This window comes from Rhinopithecus roxellana, chromosome 8 (genome assembly GCF_007565055.1).
Source record: "Rhinopithecus roxellana isolate Shanxi Qingling chromosome 8, ASM756505v1, whole genome shotgun sequence".
In the NCBI taxonomy this organism is placed as follows: Eukaryota; Metazoa; Chordata; class Mammalia; order Primates; family Cercopithecidae; genus Rhinopithecus; species Rhinopithecus roxellana.
Window position 1 is genome coordinate 57,046,666 of NC_044556.1, and position 19,315 is coordinate 57,065,980.

Genomic DNA, 19,315 nt, shown 5'->3' on the forward strand with positions numbered 1-19,315 from the left:
ATATACTTTTAAGAAGTCCCTTTCTTCATCCTAGAAATTCGGATATTGTTTCCTAAAAGTCATGCCCATTCTCCTTGACCTCTCACATCCGTAGTTGAAAATGCCTGGACAAAACTTTGAAATATATGGAAACAAAGACTAAAATTTTGTAATAAATATACTAAAGCAAGACATGCACATCCCATTGCAGCATAGACTGCATGGGACAGAGTCGTAAGGTTGTTTAATGTAAGTGAGGACACACATTTCTATGAATAAATGTCTATTTATGTAGAGGAATAATGCATTAAGAAATGTTTCTGCCCATGCCCCTGCGTAGGGCATCCTTGACCTCCTTGTTCCTTAGGCTGTAAACAACAGGGTTCAGCAGGGGAGCGATGATGGTGTAGGTCACTGACAGAAGGAGGTCTTGTTCTGTAGAGTTTTCTGACTTGGGCTTGAGGTAGGCAATGGAGGCACAGCCATAATGGACAATGACCACAGTGAAGCACAGGTGGAAAAGGTCTTCTTCCGGCCCTCAGTTGAGGCAGTCTTGAGGTTAGTGGAGATGATGAGGACATAGGAGATGAAGACCAGACCCATGGGACCAGGATGACAAATAAACTGACAACAAAATTGATTATCTCATTGATAGTGGTATTAATACAGGAGAGTTTCATGGCAGGGAGGATGTCACAGAAGAAATGACCAACCACCCTGAGACAAAAAGGTCAGGTAAATATTGATGTTACCTGGACAGCTGCCATGGCCAGGCCAATGCTAAAGGCTCCACACACCAGCTGGACACACACCCTCATGCTCATGATGACCATGTATCTCGGGGGATTGCAGATGGCCACATAGTGGTCATAGCCCATCACTGTGAGCAAGAAGCAATTGTTGATGGCCAAGGTAACAAAGAAGAACACTTGGGTAGTACAACCTGCTAGAGAGCTTGGCTGGGTCTGGGCTATGAGGCTCGAGAGCATCTGTGGAATGATGACCAGTGTGTACACTGTCTCTGAGCTAGCCAGCATGCTCAGGAAGAAGTACATGAAGGTGTGGAGGTGACGGTCAAAGTGGATGATGGTCACGATGATGGCATTGTCAGCCACGGTTAATGTGTACATGATGAGAAAAACCACAAAGAGAGTGATCCGATGTTTGTAGAATCTGGAGAATCCCAGGAAAACAAGCTCTGTTACCTCTGTGAAGTTCTTTCTTTGCATTCTTTAATTGCAATGTCTGAAAGCAATGCAAGAAGTCAATGTCAAGAAATTGTTATCATGACATGAATTCTAGAACAAGGATAGAGCAATGACTATAGAAAAACACTAAGAAAAAAAGTCAATTTCTCTGCTTTGTAATCAGAAGCGTTCTAGCTCATGTTATATAGCTACTTCACCATCTTCTCCCTTTTCTGTTTGTGCTGTCCTCTTAATCTTCTAGCACTGCTGACACTGTTAAGCCTCTGGCCAAGGAATTGCCAATATGTGACACCACAGCCCATATCTTTTCAAAGTGCCATCATAAATGTGCTGTTTTGTAGCACATGGAGGAAGGCATTTTCCTTTACAATATGCATGGCACAGGGGTCCTATCCCATGTCATCCTGTGAAAGTCCACACAGCTGAGACAACAAAATGGGGGTGAGAGAGTTGGACTTACTGAATTAGAACCATTGGTGGATAGCTTCTGGTGACAGTGTAGGGGAGCAGAATCAAGGTCAGTGAGAGCTGACCTTTGGGAACACTTCAGTGGGAGTGAGGCTGAGGTACTCTGGGCCCAGCCTAGATGGTCTAGGGGAGGCAAACCTTCGGCAAAATTGATTTATTGTGAAGGTATTAACAGGAGCTTAAGGTTTGGAGACATGTAAACTAGAGAGAGAAGTGGAAGATGTTGGAAAAAGAGAGAAGAGAACCAGCAACACAACAGAAAGTTGGACTTTGAATTAAAAAAGAAAAATAGCTGATTTCTTTTTGGCAAAGGGAATTCTAAGAATAAAGAGGTGAATACAGAGAATAAAAATTTGATTTAAATTGTTTGCTGAACTATATTGTAATGTAAACTCCCTTGAGAGCCTCAAGAGCCTGTGTTTAAAGCTTTTATATGTATAATTTTCAGTTAGTGGTAGTTAGGAAGTAAAGAGAAGTGGATGATGGCACAGTGCAGAAAAAGGTATCATGTGCAAGGAGTAAAATCCAGACTGAGGAAGAAAAATCACTAGCCTGTAATGACTAGAAGAAATACAAGGCCCTCTCCTGCCCTCCCATCCCCCTTACAAGCACAAACCACTAGCTTGTAATGACTAGAAGAAATACAAGGCCTTCTCCTGCCCTCCTATCCCCGTTTCAAGCACACACAATATTTGCTAGAAATTTGGTGAGTGGGTCTGGGATTTCCATCATATATCAAATGATGATTTGAACCATTTTACTTAAATAACAAGTAACACTAACAGGCTGGGGGATTTTGGCACACTTAGGGAACTGCCACTAGGAATCTAGGAAACATTGTGGGTGTTTTAGAAAATAGTCCATCATGGAAAATGAGGCAAATGTTTCGAGTAGAAATGAGTGTGTCACTAAAATTAAAGGAATTTGCCTTAAAAGACCACTGAGATACGAGTTGGATAGGCAAAGATTAAAGAGAGTGACAGTGCAACTCCAAGTAGCTTTTTAGAAAGGATAGGATGGAGCTATCGCTATGTAAATTTAAATTAACTAAAATAAAAGAGAATTAAAAATTCAGTTAGTCACACTAGCCACATTTCAAGTGATAAAAAGCTACATGTGACTAGTGGCTACCATATTGGACAGCTCAGCTGTCAAACATTTTCTTTTGTTGGTAAAAGTTATGCTGGACTGTGCTGTTATAGTGTCCTACCATGAACAGACGTGTGGAATACGTTAAATAACAACCACAAAATGAGATATTTAGAAAACAATACTATGATGTGCTGCCATATAGTTAGGAATATTTGCATGTATGTGTGTGTGTGTGTTTCTGGATGTTCATAAATATTTGCATATGTGGGAGAAAAAGCCTGAAAGAATATGAACTTGATATTATCATGAATTAGTTATATTGTGCTGGGGGTGCTATAGGGAACTTTGACTTTTATCATTTCTACGGGGATGATAATGGCTCATTTTAAAATATTTTAAGCATAAAATTATAACTCATAAATAACTTGGAGAAGTCAAGGAGGGTGACAACTGAAAACATATATTCAATTGATTAAGAAGGAGGCTACCAATGACCTTATTGGCCACAGCTCTAGTAGAGTCCTGGGCTGGAAAGCCTGATTATGTAGAGTAAAAAAAGAAGAATTTTGTTAATGTGTTAGATGAGAACAACAGATCTCTTGTGCCTTTTCCCTTTCCTAATGAGCCTATTGCAATGAATGACAAAATATAGTTAAGGCTATGCTGAGCCAGGAAAACTATAGACATATTTGGAGTAGGGAAGGAGGGAACATACAAAACTGAATTAAATCAGGAGGAGGAAAAATCTTCTGGTATCTTTAATTTAGGAGCTGGAAAGTGCTGCTTTCACCCTAAAGCAGTCACTGATTTGTTGTAAAAATGTTTCATGTAAATATAAATTTACTTTCTTGGAATAAGTTGTGAAGATATAGACAGGATGGCTAAGGATTCACTAGATGCAGGGAAACTGGGTCAGGTACATAAGCCCAGGAAAAGTAGTTTATTGCCTATGGTATACATTTGAATTGTATGGAATGGGCAACAAAATAATATCTTAAGATATTCATAAAACTTGGGGAAACAAATGCAAAAATGAAAGGTCAGAGTAAGATTTGGGAGCAAGAATAGCCCCTTCAAACCAATGTTCTTTCCATGTTGTTTAGTATTTATTTGGAGGAAAGGTGTGTGGTGTGTGAGGGAAAGGTAAAGCCCTGCCATAGGGGAAGCTATCATTTCTCCTGCATGTGGAGCTCAGCTACAGGGGATCTCCCAACACTAGGCTTAGCCCAAACAAACAAACAAATGAGCCCTACAGTGATTGGGCTTTGTCCTGCATAGAGTGCACTTAGTGGCCTTCCACACCTCCTAGAGTAGGTGTCATTGCTCGCCCTGAGTTTTCCAAGTGTTCTTCCCAACCACATCACTCTCCCTGAAAGGAGTTCTATTATGTGTTTCACTTCATTTTGCTACCTATCCAATGATGTTTTGGAGTTCCTTTGTGATTAAGGGCAATTGCCTGGTTGTCTCATTTTTTAACCTGTCACTTTCTGAGGTGCAGAAGCAATCTAAAATTATTACTGTGAGAAATTATGGCTCAAATGTCAAATACACAACTGTTACTGTCCCTGGAAGTGAGGAAGGCCCTGGTGAGAGAGACAAGGAAGTCTGAGATACAGGAGGAAATCACATTGTTAGTTCTCCTTGGTCTTCTTGGAGCCTTACACACACAAAATCAGGCAGCAATGAGCACCAGTGTTTAGCTTGGGAAGGGAGAAGAGGTCCCAGAGGGTACCATGGAGCCAGAAAAATGTGTGGAATGCATGGGTTGGTCTCACCCGTGGAGGTTTGCCAGGGTGAGTTCTCAGTGGTTAGAATGTGTCTCAGTGAACTTAAGGGCTGTGTTACACCAGATGGCTACCCTCACCCCTCTCTCTCTCTCTTTTTTTCTACTTGTTGCTTTTTTTGAGTCTCCACCCAGCCAGAAGCGAGTGCAGCTGAGCACAGTAGCAGCAGCCCTTCTACCACCCAAATCTGGGCCTTATCTGACTGAACCCTAAGGGTGTTTCTGTGGAGGGAACACACCAGCGGATAATCTCAAAAGCACAGTATAGAACAGAAAGAAGCTTTCAAAATGATTTATACATTCCGGAAGGATAAAAACCCTGTGGGAGAGTAAAAATACTGAAATGTGCTCATGCATCAAAATGTTAGTTATGAAGTCAATATTCCTACCAGAGGAAAAAGAAAAATAAAGTGGAGGGGAAAACACAATTTGAAAGTGTAAAGGAAATGCCATTTGCAAGGGGAAGAAATTATTACAATAGCCATGGATGCCCACAAATATTTTGATCTTTATAAGCAAAATTTGTTGCTGGAAACAGAATCTGTGTTAAAAAAATTAAAATATGCAGGTAGGCAAAACTTCTATAATTATGTTTTGTGTGTAAAGGAATTACACAGTTAAAAAAAAATAGTCACCTGCCTTTTTGGTAGAGTTTCCATCCCCTCCCTTCCTTTCCCTTATTTTCCTTCCCTTTCCTTTCTTTTTTAAACAAAATAGATCTAAGGAGCCAGGGAAAGAGTCGTCAACATCTTAAGAAGCTGATAATCATGAGAGCTATTTGAATAAATAAGAGGATAATAACTTTTCTTTTGTCTAGAAGCTTTCTCAGACCCAAAAGTGTCCATCTACCTTCTGGAGTCTGTGGAATCTCTCTGTGTTCAGTTTTAGAATAATCATGACTAATTTACAAAAGATCATTACAATTCTAGGAAATCTGATTATCATTTGTCTGGAAAAATAAATGACAGACTCTTGATGTCTTTAAAAGTTTGGCCTTATTTGATTCTCAGCCTTATTAGATTATTGGGTCACTTACATTTCACTGGACTCTGGCTGAAGCACAGGGTGATATTCACAGAGTCCCTTTGGCCCTTTTTGCTTTGGCTCTAGAAGAGCTGCCCCCTTACATTCTGTGATTAGAAAGAGACTCTCAGAGGAGACATTCTTCTGTCTAGCTCTGGTCTCCTGCATCAATTTGTCAAGAGACTTACCATGTCTCCCATGGGTCTGCACAGAGTCAGAATCCAGAAATGAGCTGGAGGATCTCATTACAAGCAGATCACACTAGGAATATTGAGCAAGCTTTGGTCTCACATGGCCTGCTACTTATTTTTCTTCAGGGAAAAAAATAGCTCAACACAGTTGAAGACATGTTGTCACATGGCGCCATCTTTTCTTCTTTTGAACCCCTGTTAATGTTTGGTCCTTGGTCAGTTACTATCAGTGAGAATGTGCTCATATAAAAGTCAGATATGGTGTCTGTCTTTGCATATAGAAATAGCTTACATCATTTCTCCTGCTAGCAGAGGCCATGCTTTGGTTAGGTTAGGTAAGAATTAGTTTTGGGGGTAGAAACTGAAAATGGAGCAAGAGTGCTCATTTTGATTTGTCAGAATATAAAAAGAAGTTAGGGCAGATGATTAAATTTGAGATCATCATCCTCCTCATCTTTATAGCTAACAATCACTGAGCACTTGCACTGGGACTGAGTGCCAGAACAGGGACTGAGTAGGTGTTTTGTATGCATTGTCAAACTGAATCCTTATAGGATCCCCATAAGGATACTGAGAGAAGCTGCTGCAACAGCTGGAACTCTAGATGAAGTATTTGTCTTTGGCATCTCACCCCAGGCACAGCTGTGTGAACCCCTCGTAGATTATGGGCTTCAGTGAAATATGTCAATAATAATAGATTAGCTTTGCTTCTGGATCCTGTGGTTGTATGTGACATGATGCAGATGCCTTTACCAGTGCTCAAATCTCCCAAGTTAAACTCAGAAAAGTGGCCACAGCCAGATAAAAACAAGACAGAAAATTATGGAATACAAATTGGAGTTAGTTTATATTATAATCATCTATTTAGTCTTGACAAGACAAGGATTAAAGACAATTCAGGTCATGTTTCATTTTTTCTTCTGTCGTTTGAATGGTCTTGGACACCTATTCTTTCTAAATAATGGAAAGTCTCATGAATACCTAAAAAGTCTCTACATTGCATTCCAAATGTGACTATACATTGATCCTATCCAGTGCAGATAAAATATTTTTTTAAACTTCTACTTCAACTCAAGTCTTAGCTAAGGCATATCCCAAACTAAGAGGCCTCATTGCTTTAATCTCAGAGCTCCACCCAGAGTCTCCCACACAAAACTCACAAAAAACTACCTGCAAGCCTTCTCATCCAGGAAAATTATTTATGGACTTCTGTTAAAACCAGTCCTGAAGCTATGTGGCTAAATGCTCTTACCTGTTTTTCTATAGCCAAAAATAAGAATCAGATCTTTACTTGCATAAGATAGAGACAGAGTCAAAAATTGCTTTTCTTATTAGAGATGACTCCTGGTTTTAGCAACTCATTGTACATCTTGTGTACTACTTGTTTCCTAGTATCTACCAGCCTTAGTGGCAAGTATGGGAAAGGGGGTGATTATCTCTGTAATTGTTAAATCACTACACAACTATGTTCCTGGATTGTTGCGCCTCCAAATTCTTCCATTTTCTTTATAGATTCTGAATTATTCAAGTAGTTTGCTCTGTGACTTTTGCTGCTTTCATTGTTGTGACAACAACTATATCTGAGAAAAATGCCAAGATGACGTAACCAGAAATTCCATCTTTATTAGTCGGTTCTCATGCTGCTATAAAGAACTGCCCAAGAGTGGATAATGTATAAAGGAAAGAGATTTAATTGACTCACAGTTCCACAGTGCTGGGGAGGCTTCAGGAAACTTACAATTATGGCAGAAAGGGAAGCAAACACATCCTTCTTCACATGGTGGCAGGAAGGAGGATCGTGGAGCAAGGGGGGAAAAGTCCCATATAAAACCATCAGATCTTGTGAGAACTCACTCAGTATTATGAGAACAGCATGAGGGTAGCCACCCCCATGATTCAATTAATTCCCACGGGGTCCCTCCCACAACGCATGGGCAGTATGGGAACCACAATTTAATATGAGATTTTGGTCAGCCAAACCGTATCACCATCTCTATTATAAATGATGTTAAAATGGACTCTCTTCAGTTTTGAATGAGCCATCAATATGATAGATATTAATAATAAAAATAATATACACAGATTCACTCAAATAAAAAATTTATGAAGGAAATGATTAAGAACCATCTCTACAACTCTTCTATCTTTTGGCTAAAACAAGGTGCACAGAGAAGGCAGAATGTGGGCATAGGAAGGAACTTCTCCAAAGAACTTCTTTGCAGACAGCTGCTGTTTTGCTGTTGTTGCTTCTTTGAGGGAGTATTAGGTTATGCTATTTGTATCTTGAGAAGATTATTATTTTTTACTTCCTTACCAACCTCAAGCCTAGTGTGGGGGCTTCTGTGGAATCACTGAGGAAGCTTGAAATATCCCTCTTGCTATTGGGCAACTCAAAGGACTTGAGAAAGCTGCAACACTGTGTAAATAGGAAAGTGTTGTCTATATTAAGACCATCTGAGACTTCTAGAATTTATAGGGACAAGAGATGTATAAATGTTTCTTTTGGCTGAAGTACAGACAACATAGAAGAAAGAGCTTACGTGTAGTCATTTTGGATTCTGTTCAAAAGAGCCATTTTAAGAGGCAGAGGGTTCACAAGAACAAGAAACCTGTCACAAATACTCTATCCTGAGATCTGTGCAAGTAGTTGCAAATGATCACCAAGAATAAATAATACCTTTAACTTAGGGGAAAGTGAGAGGGGGACTATGATATCAACCTGAGATAGAAGAAAGCCTAAACATGTGAGGGATGGATTACAATACAGGCTGATTATTGTCAGGAGAAACCCACATGTAGTTAACACAGACTTATTCGAATGTAAATTCCAAAATAGCAAGCACCATGATTGTTTTACTCAATATTATATTTTCAGTACCTGGCATTGCCTGGCATATTTTTGAGAAGTTGCTTAATAAATAGTTGAATGAATGGATTATATCACTTGGAAGTACAATGGTTTCATTTCTAAAACTTGTTTTAGGTTCCTAGGCAAAGGGATTGTTAAACCAAAACACAATGTTAGTGAACATGATAGAAATATCTGATATGCAAGAATAGACAGACCCTTCTAGTACTCACAGTACAAGTTTATGGAAAGGTGGTTAAGAAAGCATAAAGCAAGCCTTAACCCATGAGCTGTCAATCAGAAATTAATAGTTTCTCATATTGCTAAAATCCCTGTCTACCTAACCAACTCAATGTTCTAAATAAGTTCTACCTGTCTTAGTCCATTTTGTGTTGCCATAAAAGAATATCTGAGACTCAGTGATTTATAAAGAAAAGAGGTTTATTTAGCTTATTGCTCTGCAGGCTGAGAAGTTCAAGATCATGCCTCTGGCTTCTGGTGAGGGGTTTTGTGTTGTATCAAAACATGGTGGAGAAAGTCAAAGGGGAAGTGAACATGTGCAAAGAAAACAAAACCTAAAGGACATCCTGGTTTTATAATAGCTAAATCTGGCAAGAACCAATCTGATCCCACAAGAGTTAATGTACTCTCATAAGAGTGAGAACTCACTCATTACTGTGAGAATAGCACCAAAACATTCATGAGGGACCCACCCCCATAGCTCAAACGCCTTTCACTAGGACTCACCTTCCAACAACACCATATTGGGAATAAAAGTTCAAGATGAAATTTGGTGGAGGCAAACAAACCATATCCAAACCATCTTACCACCTCACCAGAAATGAGGTTGAAATGTTCTTATGAAGCCCCTGCTGCTCCATTTAAGTACTTCAGCAAATCTTCACAGGTTCTGTCTGGTCCTCTCTGCTTCCACCCCATTGCCCCATTATGGAGTTTCTAGATTCTATCCTACTTCTTCATATCTGGCTACTGCCTCTGTTCATTCTGGCCAAATGGCCTCATGAGTTTGAAATCATCACATTGGTTACCATCCTGAAACTGTTCTGGATGCTATCTTTCTGATTCCACTGACTTCATGCTCTACTTATTATCAGTGAGAAAAGCCTGTCTTATTTCCAATATATATAGCCCAAACTCCCTCTGGGATCCTTGCTTCTCTGGGAATGCAACTCATATCTGTTGATGGTGGGCCAGGCACTGTGTTCCATGCTTTTCATAACCATAAAAATAACTACTAGTAATAGCATCTGACAATTATTTTGCAGTGTGATAGTTAGGATGTCACTTGCTCTGCTAACAGTTGTATCTGAAATGTACATGGAAAGTCCATTTCGGAGAGTATTCTGTGTGTATTCTCTGTGTACATTTCAGAGAGTAAGTGGGACCAGGTTATGGAGGGCAATGTCATATTTAGAGGTTTAAATCACGTCCTGTAAGAAGTGTGAATCCATGGAATAATTTCAGACAGCATATTCATGTAAGCAATATTCAGAGTATAACATTTTTTGATGACATCAGGACAGCATTATGAAAATCAAGTATTGTACAGTCCTACTGAGGTTTTTGAGACATAAAGTTATGTTTGTCTTCATACAAAACCATCCCAGTCTCATACTTTTTTGGTTTTCATTCTGACTTCCAGTTTTATTCTTCCTGTCTCATTACTTGCTGTTAGGTTCTCAACTATTGCTTACTTATTTCATTATAGTTGTCTCCCTGATGCAACCTCAGACGTCTTTTTGATCGATTTGTAGCTGGAGAAACAGAAGAATTGTGATTGCAATTCCACACATATTTTGAATCGTTATTAAAATGATTGTTAGTAGCTTTTAAGTATTGCCACTGTCCTGCTTATTGAGTGCCCTGGTTTTGTGATATACCTTTCTAGTTACTTATAGGTTTTCCTCCCCATACTTGGCAATTTGATTTTTCAGGATAATGAAACACCAATTACCAAATAAGTAGTAGATAGATAAGTAGTAGATATAAGATAAAGATATGGGACTATGATAAGCACTAAACAAATGCAGGTATTGTAAAAAAGATACAATATATCTTTTTTAATTCGGCAGATATACAGATAGGAAATTCAAAGAAGAAAGAGCTGCAGGTGTAAGATCTGGTATCCAGTTGCTTTGAGCAGATCTCTTACATGGTCATTTCATTTTCAAGTGATCTTGTTGAGTCACGACCTCAGACCCACACCAGGGGTTTGATTATGACATATCCTTTGATTTCATAGTTCAGAGCCCGCCAGTCCAGGATATTGGCAGGGACTGGGGTACCCTGATAGGCAGACAGGATCTCTTCTGGGGGCAGCACAGAGTTCCACATGTACAAATCCCCAATCTCTCCCGCAAAGGACTGGCTCCTATCAAACTTGCCGCCATAGGAATCCTGCTCCTGCCCCAGGACAATCTTGGGCTGAGCTTCCACAGAGTAACCCTGTCGCAGACCCTTTTTCACCAAAGGTGTCCCATTGATCCAAAATTCAGCAATACCTGATGAGGACTCCCAGCTAACACAGATGTGCACTGGAGCCGGGAACTTTTCAATAACTTTGAATGTAACTTTTTGTCTTCCAATGTATAGACTATAATCTCCAACTCTTTCTTTATAAACTACTAGCTCATTATCCTTTCCCTGGGTATTGTAGGAGAAGAGGCTGTAGGCACGGGAGAGATCACTGTAGGCTCGAAAACACAAGGTAAAGTTCTGTAGAGGCTTCTCCAGCTGTGTGATCAAGTTTACATGATCAGTAACAGATTCTCTAGGAAATACAAACACCTTCCCACTGAGGTCTGTGGGAAAAAGAAAGAAAGAAAGATAATGACCTTCAGCATAAATGCAGAGAAAAGATGTCTCAGCTTCAACCTATTTTCTCACTTTATGATTCTTGACCATTTCTTGACCTCCTTACCTGTGTGAACAAAGGCTTCCAGGAGGCTGGTGAGGACAGAGACCCAAAGCAGCAGCTTGTTCATATTCCTGGCCTAGGGCTATTATAGCATTAGCAGTGACCAGGATGAGGGCAGCAGACAACACAGTGGCTATCCTCCTAGCGTCTGATATTCACGCCCTTAGACTTCAGGCTATTCAGGGTTTATATGCACTTTGGGTGAGGATAGGGGAGGAAGAGCACCAATAATGTGTGAGGGATTTTCCAGGTCTGCCCCCTGGCCCTTACGGTGAAGGAGTGGTGAGGCCCTGAGCTGGAAAATCAATGGGAGTTATTTATTAGAGACAAGTGATGGCTAGAGCTCCAACTCCTGTGACCCAGATTTTATTGCTGGGAAGAGAGTCATTGCAGGGCAGTAGGGTTATGGGTGGGATGAGGCGCTGGGCTGGCCATGTCAGCAGAGTCTCTCTCTGCTCTCTGGGCCCCTCTCTCTGATGGCTCTGTGCTCTGCCAGAAGCTCCTGAGCCATGTGGAGTGTATTGCTGAGCTCAACCCTCTCGTGGGCTGTGGGAACAAGGCCTTTTCTTTCTTTTATAGTTCTCAAGTTGTCTCTATTTGTAGGATATTCTAGGATTCTACTTTCTGCTGAAGACCCTAAACAGTGCCTTCACCTTTGCCTAATTCAACATCAAGTAATACATTCAGGCAAAGCTAAGGGGAAAGAGGGACTTGGAGAATAAACTTTCTGTCCCCATGAAGCTTAGTATTTTTCTGCTACTTCTACTCAGCGCTTTTTTTCTTTTGCATATCATGGTACCTCCTTACCCTAGATCTTTCCATTTCTCGTTATTACTTGTTTCTCTGGTTACTTCATACTACCTGCAGAGATGTCAACATCTCCCCAAGTTTTTCTCTCCTCTTCTTTGAGTCCTGGATCATTGAGTGTATATCTAATCCATCTTTGGTGATGACCCCACTAATACTCACATTTATTCACTAATTCTCAGGTACTACACTAGGTGCTAGGGATTCAGTGGTCACTGACTCTTGCACAACCTCAGAGATCTCCATCTTCATTCTTTCTACATCTACTTCATTCTCTCTCTGTACAGTTTATTAACCATCACTCAAACCTTGTCTGCCTCTGAGATATCAAACTGATGTTCCTCTTTCTAGCCACATTATTTCTTTCTCTCTCATCCCTAAATTATATGGCGTCTTGTTTCTCATTCTATTGTTCAGCTTCTTATTCACTCTCTCTTCTCTTAGCTCACCCCAGACCTAATCAGCCTTTTCAATGACACAATCACTGCCACCAAGAATACACTTTCTTTATCATTGTTCAAAGTATCCTTCCTATTCTTATCCCTGGGGAGTTTCCATTCTCTACTTTTTTCTCTAAATGGAAGCCCAGGTTGTGAAGCCTTATCTGGCCTGTTGCACAGTATGGGTTAGTGAAAAAGTTGGGATTATGCATCTGTTGACTCCTGAATTCGATAAAGATAATTTGCTTGGAAGCCGATGCCATTTGCAATCTGGCTTTAACCTGGCTGTATCTCAGAATCTAATCCTATTCTCCAGTCAAGCCCCTCTAAATGTTGTTCTTTATACATTCCTAGATTTTCTGATTTCATTACTTCTATTCATTGCCTTCATTCTGTCTTGAATTTCTCTTTTATTTTTTTCTGTTTCTTGGAATTCCAGTCATTTTTCAACATTAATCTCAAGCTTATTTAGGTGATGGTTATACTAAAAGCCCAGACTTCACCACTATGTTATTGCTGTCTATGTAATAAAACTAAACTTGTATGCCTTGAATTTATACAAAAAATATGAAAAATAGAAAACAATCTGCTTCATGAAAACTTTTCTAATGTCCCAACTATACGTTATTTTCCCTCTTTTGTACTTCCCATATGGTTAAGATAAAAGACTTTGGGATAGAATTCCAATGTTGCCATTTACTAGTGGCTGACTATTCTGCAGGTCACTAAACCCCTCTGAACTTTAGTTTCCTTCTCTGCGAAATGAAGATAAAACTATCTACCTCATAGTGTTTCTCTAATGATAAATGAGATACTATGATACACATAAAGTACATGGAACAGTATCTGAATGGTTATTATTAACATTATTTTAGAGTCTTTATGGCTGTTACCACTATCTGTCTCATATTATACCTATTATTGTGTTTATCTCTGATCCCTTCTAGGTTGAATCTGGGTATTAGGACTTATTTATATTTAGATCATTGATTTTATCTAACAATTTTTCTTACACATGAAAATAAACTATTACATACTGTGGAATCAAAGGACTCAACTTTGAGTGAGGATTTTTTCTTTATAAGAAACAGTTTATTAGCAACAAAAAGTAGAATACAATTGAGTAATATGACCAGGTAATGCTGGAAGTAGGAGCAGGAAGGTAACCTTTCTTGAGAAACCAGGGACTATGCAATTCCCTAACATTTCCAGATGTTAATTAATAAGTGCCGTAAAACTCGGAGAACACAGGGCTCACCAGATGCTTTTAGTTTTCTTCATAAATAAATAATCATTCTCTTTAACAAAAAATGGTTTGCAAATTAATGTAGATGAGAGTCTTCTCTAATGGGAAATGAGTCCAGTGAACAGGTCTTGGGGATAAGTGACACAGCCTTAGACTCATGGTAAGAGAGCTTGGAGATAAGGGCTTTACATAGCTGTTGAGGCCAAGTGCCAGGGTTTATAGTTGAATATAAAAATGTTGTGTTCATACACTGTGAAGAGAAAAGCTTGGTTGGAAGGTAGGATCTATAGTAGAATTGGAAAATGGAGAAAAAGTGGAGTCTGATTCTGTAGTTTAGTTTCCTTCCCTGGAATATGCTTCTCAGGCCTTGGAAGAGAACAGCCTGCACTTCAAGGGTTGTCAAAACGGAAACTGAGAATTCTTTCTATTGCAGAAAGGAAAAGTTCTGATGTCAGGATGTTGGAAAATGAATCCTGGGTCTTCAGAACTGGGAGCGGTTCTCACAGTGAGCCAATCCTCACTGTTGCTGGATCCTCTTGGGTGCCTTCCTGCCAGTGAAAGTTCAGGTCAAGGTGGCGGCACCTGTCTGGATGGCTATGGAAGAGTTGAGGGTGGGGAAGAAAAGATACAGTGTGTTGAAGAGAAGCAGGTCTACCTGTGTGCCCCAAACAGAGCTGTCTTGGCTACATTAATTGCCCATGCAACAAAGTTTGCCCTCAGAGAGCATAGTGGAAGAAGGCATCGGCAGCAGCAGAAAGAGGATCTGACTCGGAGCTTCAACAAGGCAGCAGTATGAGATACAACTGAAGACCACCTGAGGGATTAAAGAACACCTTAAAGATGCTTTCTGAGACATTAGGTGTTTGTAGAAGACATTAAATCACAGTAACCAATGGTTAGAAGACATTAAATCACAGTAACCTTTGGGAATAGGAAGAGACTGAGTAGAACACAGGGTAGAACAAGATTTGTGTTCAGTAAAAAATTATTTGTTGTGTGTTCTGTTAGCTGTGAGGGAATATGAGAGCATTTAGATGGAAAGAGGCAATGGATGCATGCATCAAGAGTAACTGATTATCACTCTGATATGTGGTTGGATAAAACCAAAGATACACAACTTAGACTGATGGCAGGGTCTTATTGTAAAGGCAAAAAAGGACAAAGATGAGAATTGAAAAAATATAGAATATGGAACCATATTTCTGACTACAAATGATGTGGAAAAACATGGCGCTGCCAGTGCAGATAGGACAATTGAGAGGATGTTCACTTGGAGGAGGTGGAGGGTAAGTGGTAAACTTGGTTCCTCAATTGTTAAATTTGAAATGATAGTATGACCTACATATAAGAAATGTCTTGGAGAATTTGAAATATGTGACTGCCACTTGGAATTAGATATACAGGTTTCAGAGGAATCAACATATGAATGATAATGAAACAAAAATGAGTTTTGTCTTTCGGTGGAAGAGAGAAGAGAGAAAAGGTCAGGGAGCCAAGCACTGACTTGAGGAAGCATTCACATTCATGGTGTTAGAGACAAGATAAGAATGGCAGGTGGGGAGGGACGTGGGAGACAAAAAATTATGTTTGGCAGAGAGGATGGTGTGTGGTGTCATGGAAACCAAGTCAGTGTAAGTGTCCAGGAAGCAGTATCCAGTGGTATTAAATGCATCAGAGAGATCTAAGTTGAATGTGTGCTGGATTTAGCAATAAAAACTTCATTGGTAACCTTTGAAAGAGCAATTTTCATAAAGTGAGCATGTCAGAAGCCAAGTTTCAGGGAACGATGGAGGGAGAAAGAGGAAGGAAGTTTGTTTCCTAAGGTTCAGTAATTCTGACAAAGAACAAAAGGAGAGAAACAAGATTCTCCACAGGAGACTCCGGATTCAATGTATATTTCCCACACAGTTTATAGATTGTCTCTTCTTGACAGAGTGGCTATCATGTCTTTGTTGCCCACCTCATAACATTTCAGCCAACAACAGAGAAAAATCAGTGTCCACCTGAGATTACAACTGACCTTTCTACCAAAGTAGCTCTTTCAGGCTCTAAATGCCAGGCGCAGGCTGCTGTGAACTCCTACCTCCCCTTTGCAATTCTGGCAGCTTCACAAATTGGTCAGTCACTTTCCAGGTCGTGCTGATACACCGGAGTCTTTTCTTGATCTCATTTCTCTGTTCCTAATTTCAGGGTTCATTTATAAAAGAAAATCTCTGCTAAGTTTTTTTTTTTTTTAATCTTTTACTTTTAGGTTTAGTGAGACACCTCGACCATATTACCTCACTGAAATCTCACTTTGTGTTCAGAATTCACCTGAAGCTGCTCTCTGGAATGTCACCATATCTCTATCTTAGTCTTTATCTTTCTTGACATCCCTTCACGCTCACACTTCTATTTGAACAACCCATTTTTACAGTTTTTTAAAATACAGATTTCATTGCTGAGATTAGTGTTTATTCATTTTTTAAATATAAATTTTTAAATAAAATTTACCATTCACTGGCACCCACTGGCCACAGCCATCTTCATGCTGTTTACAATCCCTTCTTAATACCTGGGTCTTCTGGGAGGAGATGTGCAAAGAAGAAAAATATAATAGCAGGGACTCAGTGTAACTCTATATCTTGAGTATGTTTAAAAGTTCCCTCCTCTATGTCTAGGATTATATTTTCTAGTCCACAGTGATAGACAATACATGCATTGAAGATGCAGAAGCAGATTCCTTGCTTGTGCAACTACAAGAGGTCTTGGCTAGAGCTGTCTTGCACTACTCCTGTCATCTTGTCAACTATGCCATTTTCTGCTCATGACAGAAACATGGCAGCACAAGAGTTTTCTTATGTTGATCTATTTTATTGTTATCCCTAAAACTTCAAAATACAAAGAAAGAACCTCACAGAAGCTGACAAAGTTCACCTTGCTTGGTTGTCTCCAGCTTCTGTGAGTGATGTCATCCACATCTTAACTTCAGCAGGGAATGCCATGATCTTGACTCTCACCCACATTGGTCATGTATGTTTTCCTGAGAATGCGGGTTAGTTCAGAGACTTTATACACTAGTCCCTATTCCGCAATACTTTCTAGTCTCATAGCTCAGAACCAGGATATTTTCTTGTTTTTTGTCATCTTTTTAAAAATTTCTGGATTCTTTCTTTCTTTTTTAAAAAAACTTCTTTAAGATTAAAAAATTTTTTTATGGGTACATAGTAGGTGTATATATTTATGGGCATCCACTGTGAAATAAGCTTATCATAGAGAATGGGGTATTTATCCCCTCAAACATTCATCCTTTGAATTATAAATAATGATCTTTGTCTTATTGACCACCATTGACTGCTGTGTATTTGTCTGGGAATTCCTGGAGTGCATAGTCTTTGTGAATAAGAGGGTATGTGCCCAGTTGGTATGTGGTGCCTTTTGCATTGGCCTGGTCATGACAGTGGTCTAAATAACCACAGTGTCACAGAGGTACAAAAGGAGCACATATGCTATTTAGACCACTTCTTGTTTGACACCCTTCTTGTCATGAAACTCTCCTGCATTGACAATACTATCTATGAAATAAACAGTATTTTATTCACCACACATGTGTGCAGGTGTCCATGGGTTTGGTTTGCCTTTTCTATATTGACGACCTTGTTACCTCCATCATGCTTAGAATTTCCTAATCTGAGGTCTTTGCCACCTGTGCCCCCCAACCTCTACCTCATCACGGTCATTTTCCATATGTCTGTGCTTGTACTGCCTACCTCAAGCACAAGCTAATGAACTCAATAGAAAACAGGTCTTCTATAAGAGGCCTACATTGTCAGCATTCATTCTGCCTTTGGACACTGTTGTTTACACTCTGAGGTACCTGGAGGCCAAGGATACCATGTACAGAGCTGTGGACAGAAATATTTCTTAACAGATTGACTCATTTCGTCAGGAGACCTTTAGTCCAGGGCAATGTTTTTCCTGCTCACAAACATTTTGCATCTCACAAGAAGACCAAATAGAAAGCTCTGTTGTGAATTGGTTCAAACACTTAGACTGCTTTTCTACTTCTAGAAAGAAGACAGAATCTAGGATTTCTGCTCAGGGTGCACATTACTGCAGAGGCGGGTGGCACTCCAGGAGCATTTTGATGACTTATTCTTATGTGTGAGCGAGTTGATTGAAAATCCTCCTAGCTCCCACTTCACCTGGCCATTTGGTGGTTGACTTTTGTCCTTGAGTGGAGCAGAACTACTGATGATAATGGCAGCAGTGACTTCAGTTAAAGAATCCCAGGGACCACCTGAGACTTTCTGCAGCTCCATGATTTCAGCTTTATGACCCTTAATTGTCATTTCAAAAAGGCTTTCCTTGCCATGTGCTGATTGAAAAATAAATAGTTTAGCAAAGAGAGGTCCTTTTTTCCATGAATTCGTCCCCACTGGCCACTTAAATAGTGTGTATTTAGGTGAAGTACTCTTTACTTCTGTAGGAGGAAACAAAGACTTTTTAAAACCACATTATTGCTGCAGCCCCAGAAGCTAAGAAGAAAGAGAACAGATGGGTGGCTCTTCTCAAAGAATGGTGCCTTCATCTGGATGTCCTCTTCTTAAACATTTATTTTCTTGTTCCTTGAAGGCTTTCAGGAATTGTTAATTCCACAGTGGCTGCATGGTAACTGTTGATTGGTGGTGGCTTATTTTGGGTAAGTGGCTTTGGTTGCTCTTCTCTAAGTGTGGACCACAATTTTTAATAATTTAAAACTCCAAGTACTATTTTTCCCTTCTTCTGGGTGGGTGAGAGGTAGTGGGATAAGGGGTTTAACGTTTATTTTTGTGTTTCCCAGTAGAATTTTTCTTCTGAAGAGCTCTTCTCTGCTCATATCTTACACTTTTTCCTTGGTGAGTAGTTGCGTGTGTAATTAAGAAAATTATCACGTATATCCACTGTGAGACAGGGCTACAAGGTATGCTCCCAAAGCCCAGGTATGGTGGGATCTATTTCATACACTACTATATTTTGGGAATAAGTGACTCAGTATTGCTTCAGCCCAAGGTAAAGTCTTTCCATTTTCTGTCTTATACTTTTGCTATACATATTTTTGTAACCACAGAAGCAGGCCTGAGGCACATTTTTGGTCACTTGTGATCTTCTCTCCCTCCAACAGACTGCTGGAGGTCGAGGGTCCCAAGTATAGTGGGTGCTCTTTTCTCTCATTTGATGGAACTGTGTATGTTAATAGGTGAAATCAATGCCTCAGTGATAATCAGCACATTTTGTGCCTTCAGGGGTGATTCTGAAGCTGAAGTCCCTAGG

At 39.8% G+C, this 19,315-nt stretch overlaps 1 protein-coding gene and 1 pseudogene across 1 annotated transcript; both read right to left on the reverse strand.

The window, feature by feature from the left end:
• Positions 1 to 286: 286 nt before the first annotated feature.
• Positions 287 to 1,208, reverse strand: LOC104660426 (annotated as a pseudogene).
• An 8,877-nt stretch (positions 1,209 to 10,085) lies between these two features.
• APCS (amyloid P component, serum) lies at positions 10,086 to 11,695 on the reverse strand. The gene is made up of 2 exons (XM_010360791.2): positions 11,534 to 11,695; positions 10,086 to 11,414 (listed from the first exon to the last, which is right to left on the reverse strand). The coding sequence occupies exons 1-2, from the start codon at positions 11,595 to 11,597 to the stop codon at positions 10,807 to 10,809; spliced, it is 672 nt and encodes a 223-aa protein (XP_010359093.1). The 5' UTR covers positions 11,598 to 11,695; the 3' UTR covers positions 10,086 to 10,806.
• Between the last annotated feature and the right edge of the window lie 7,620 nt (positions 11,696 to 19,315).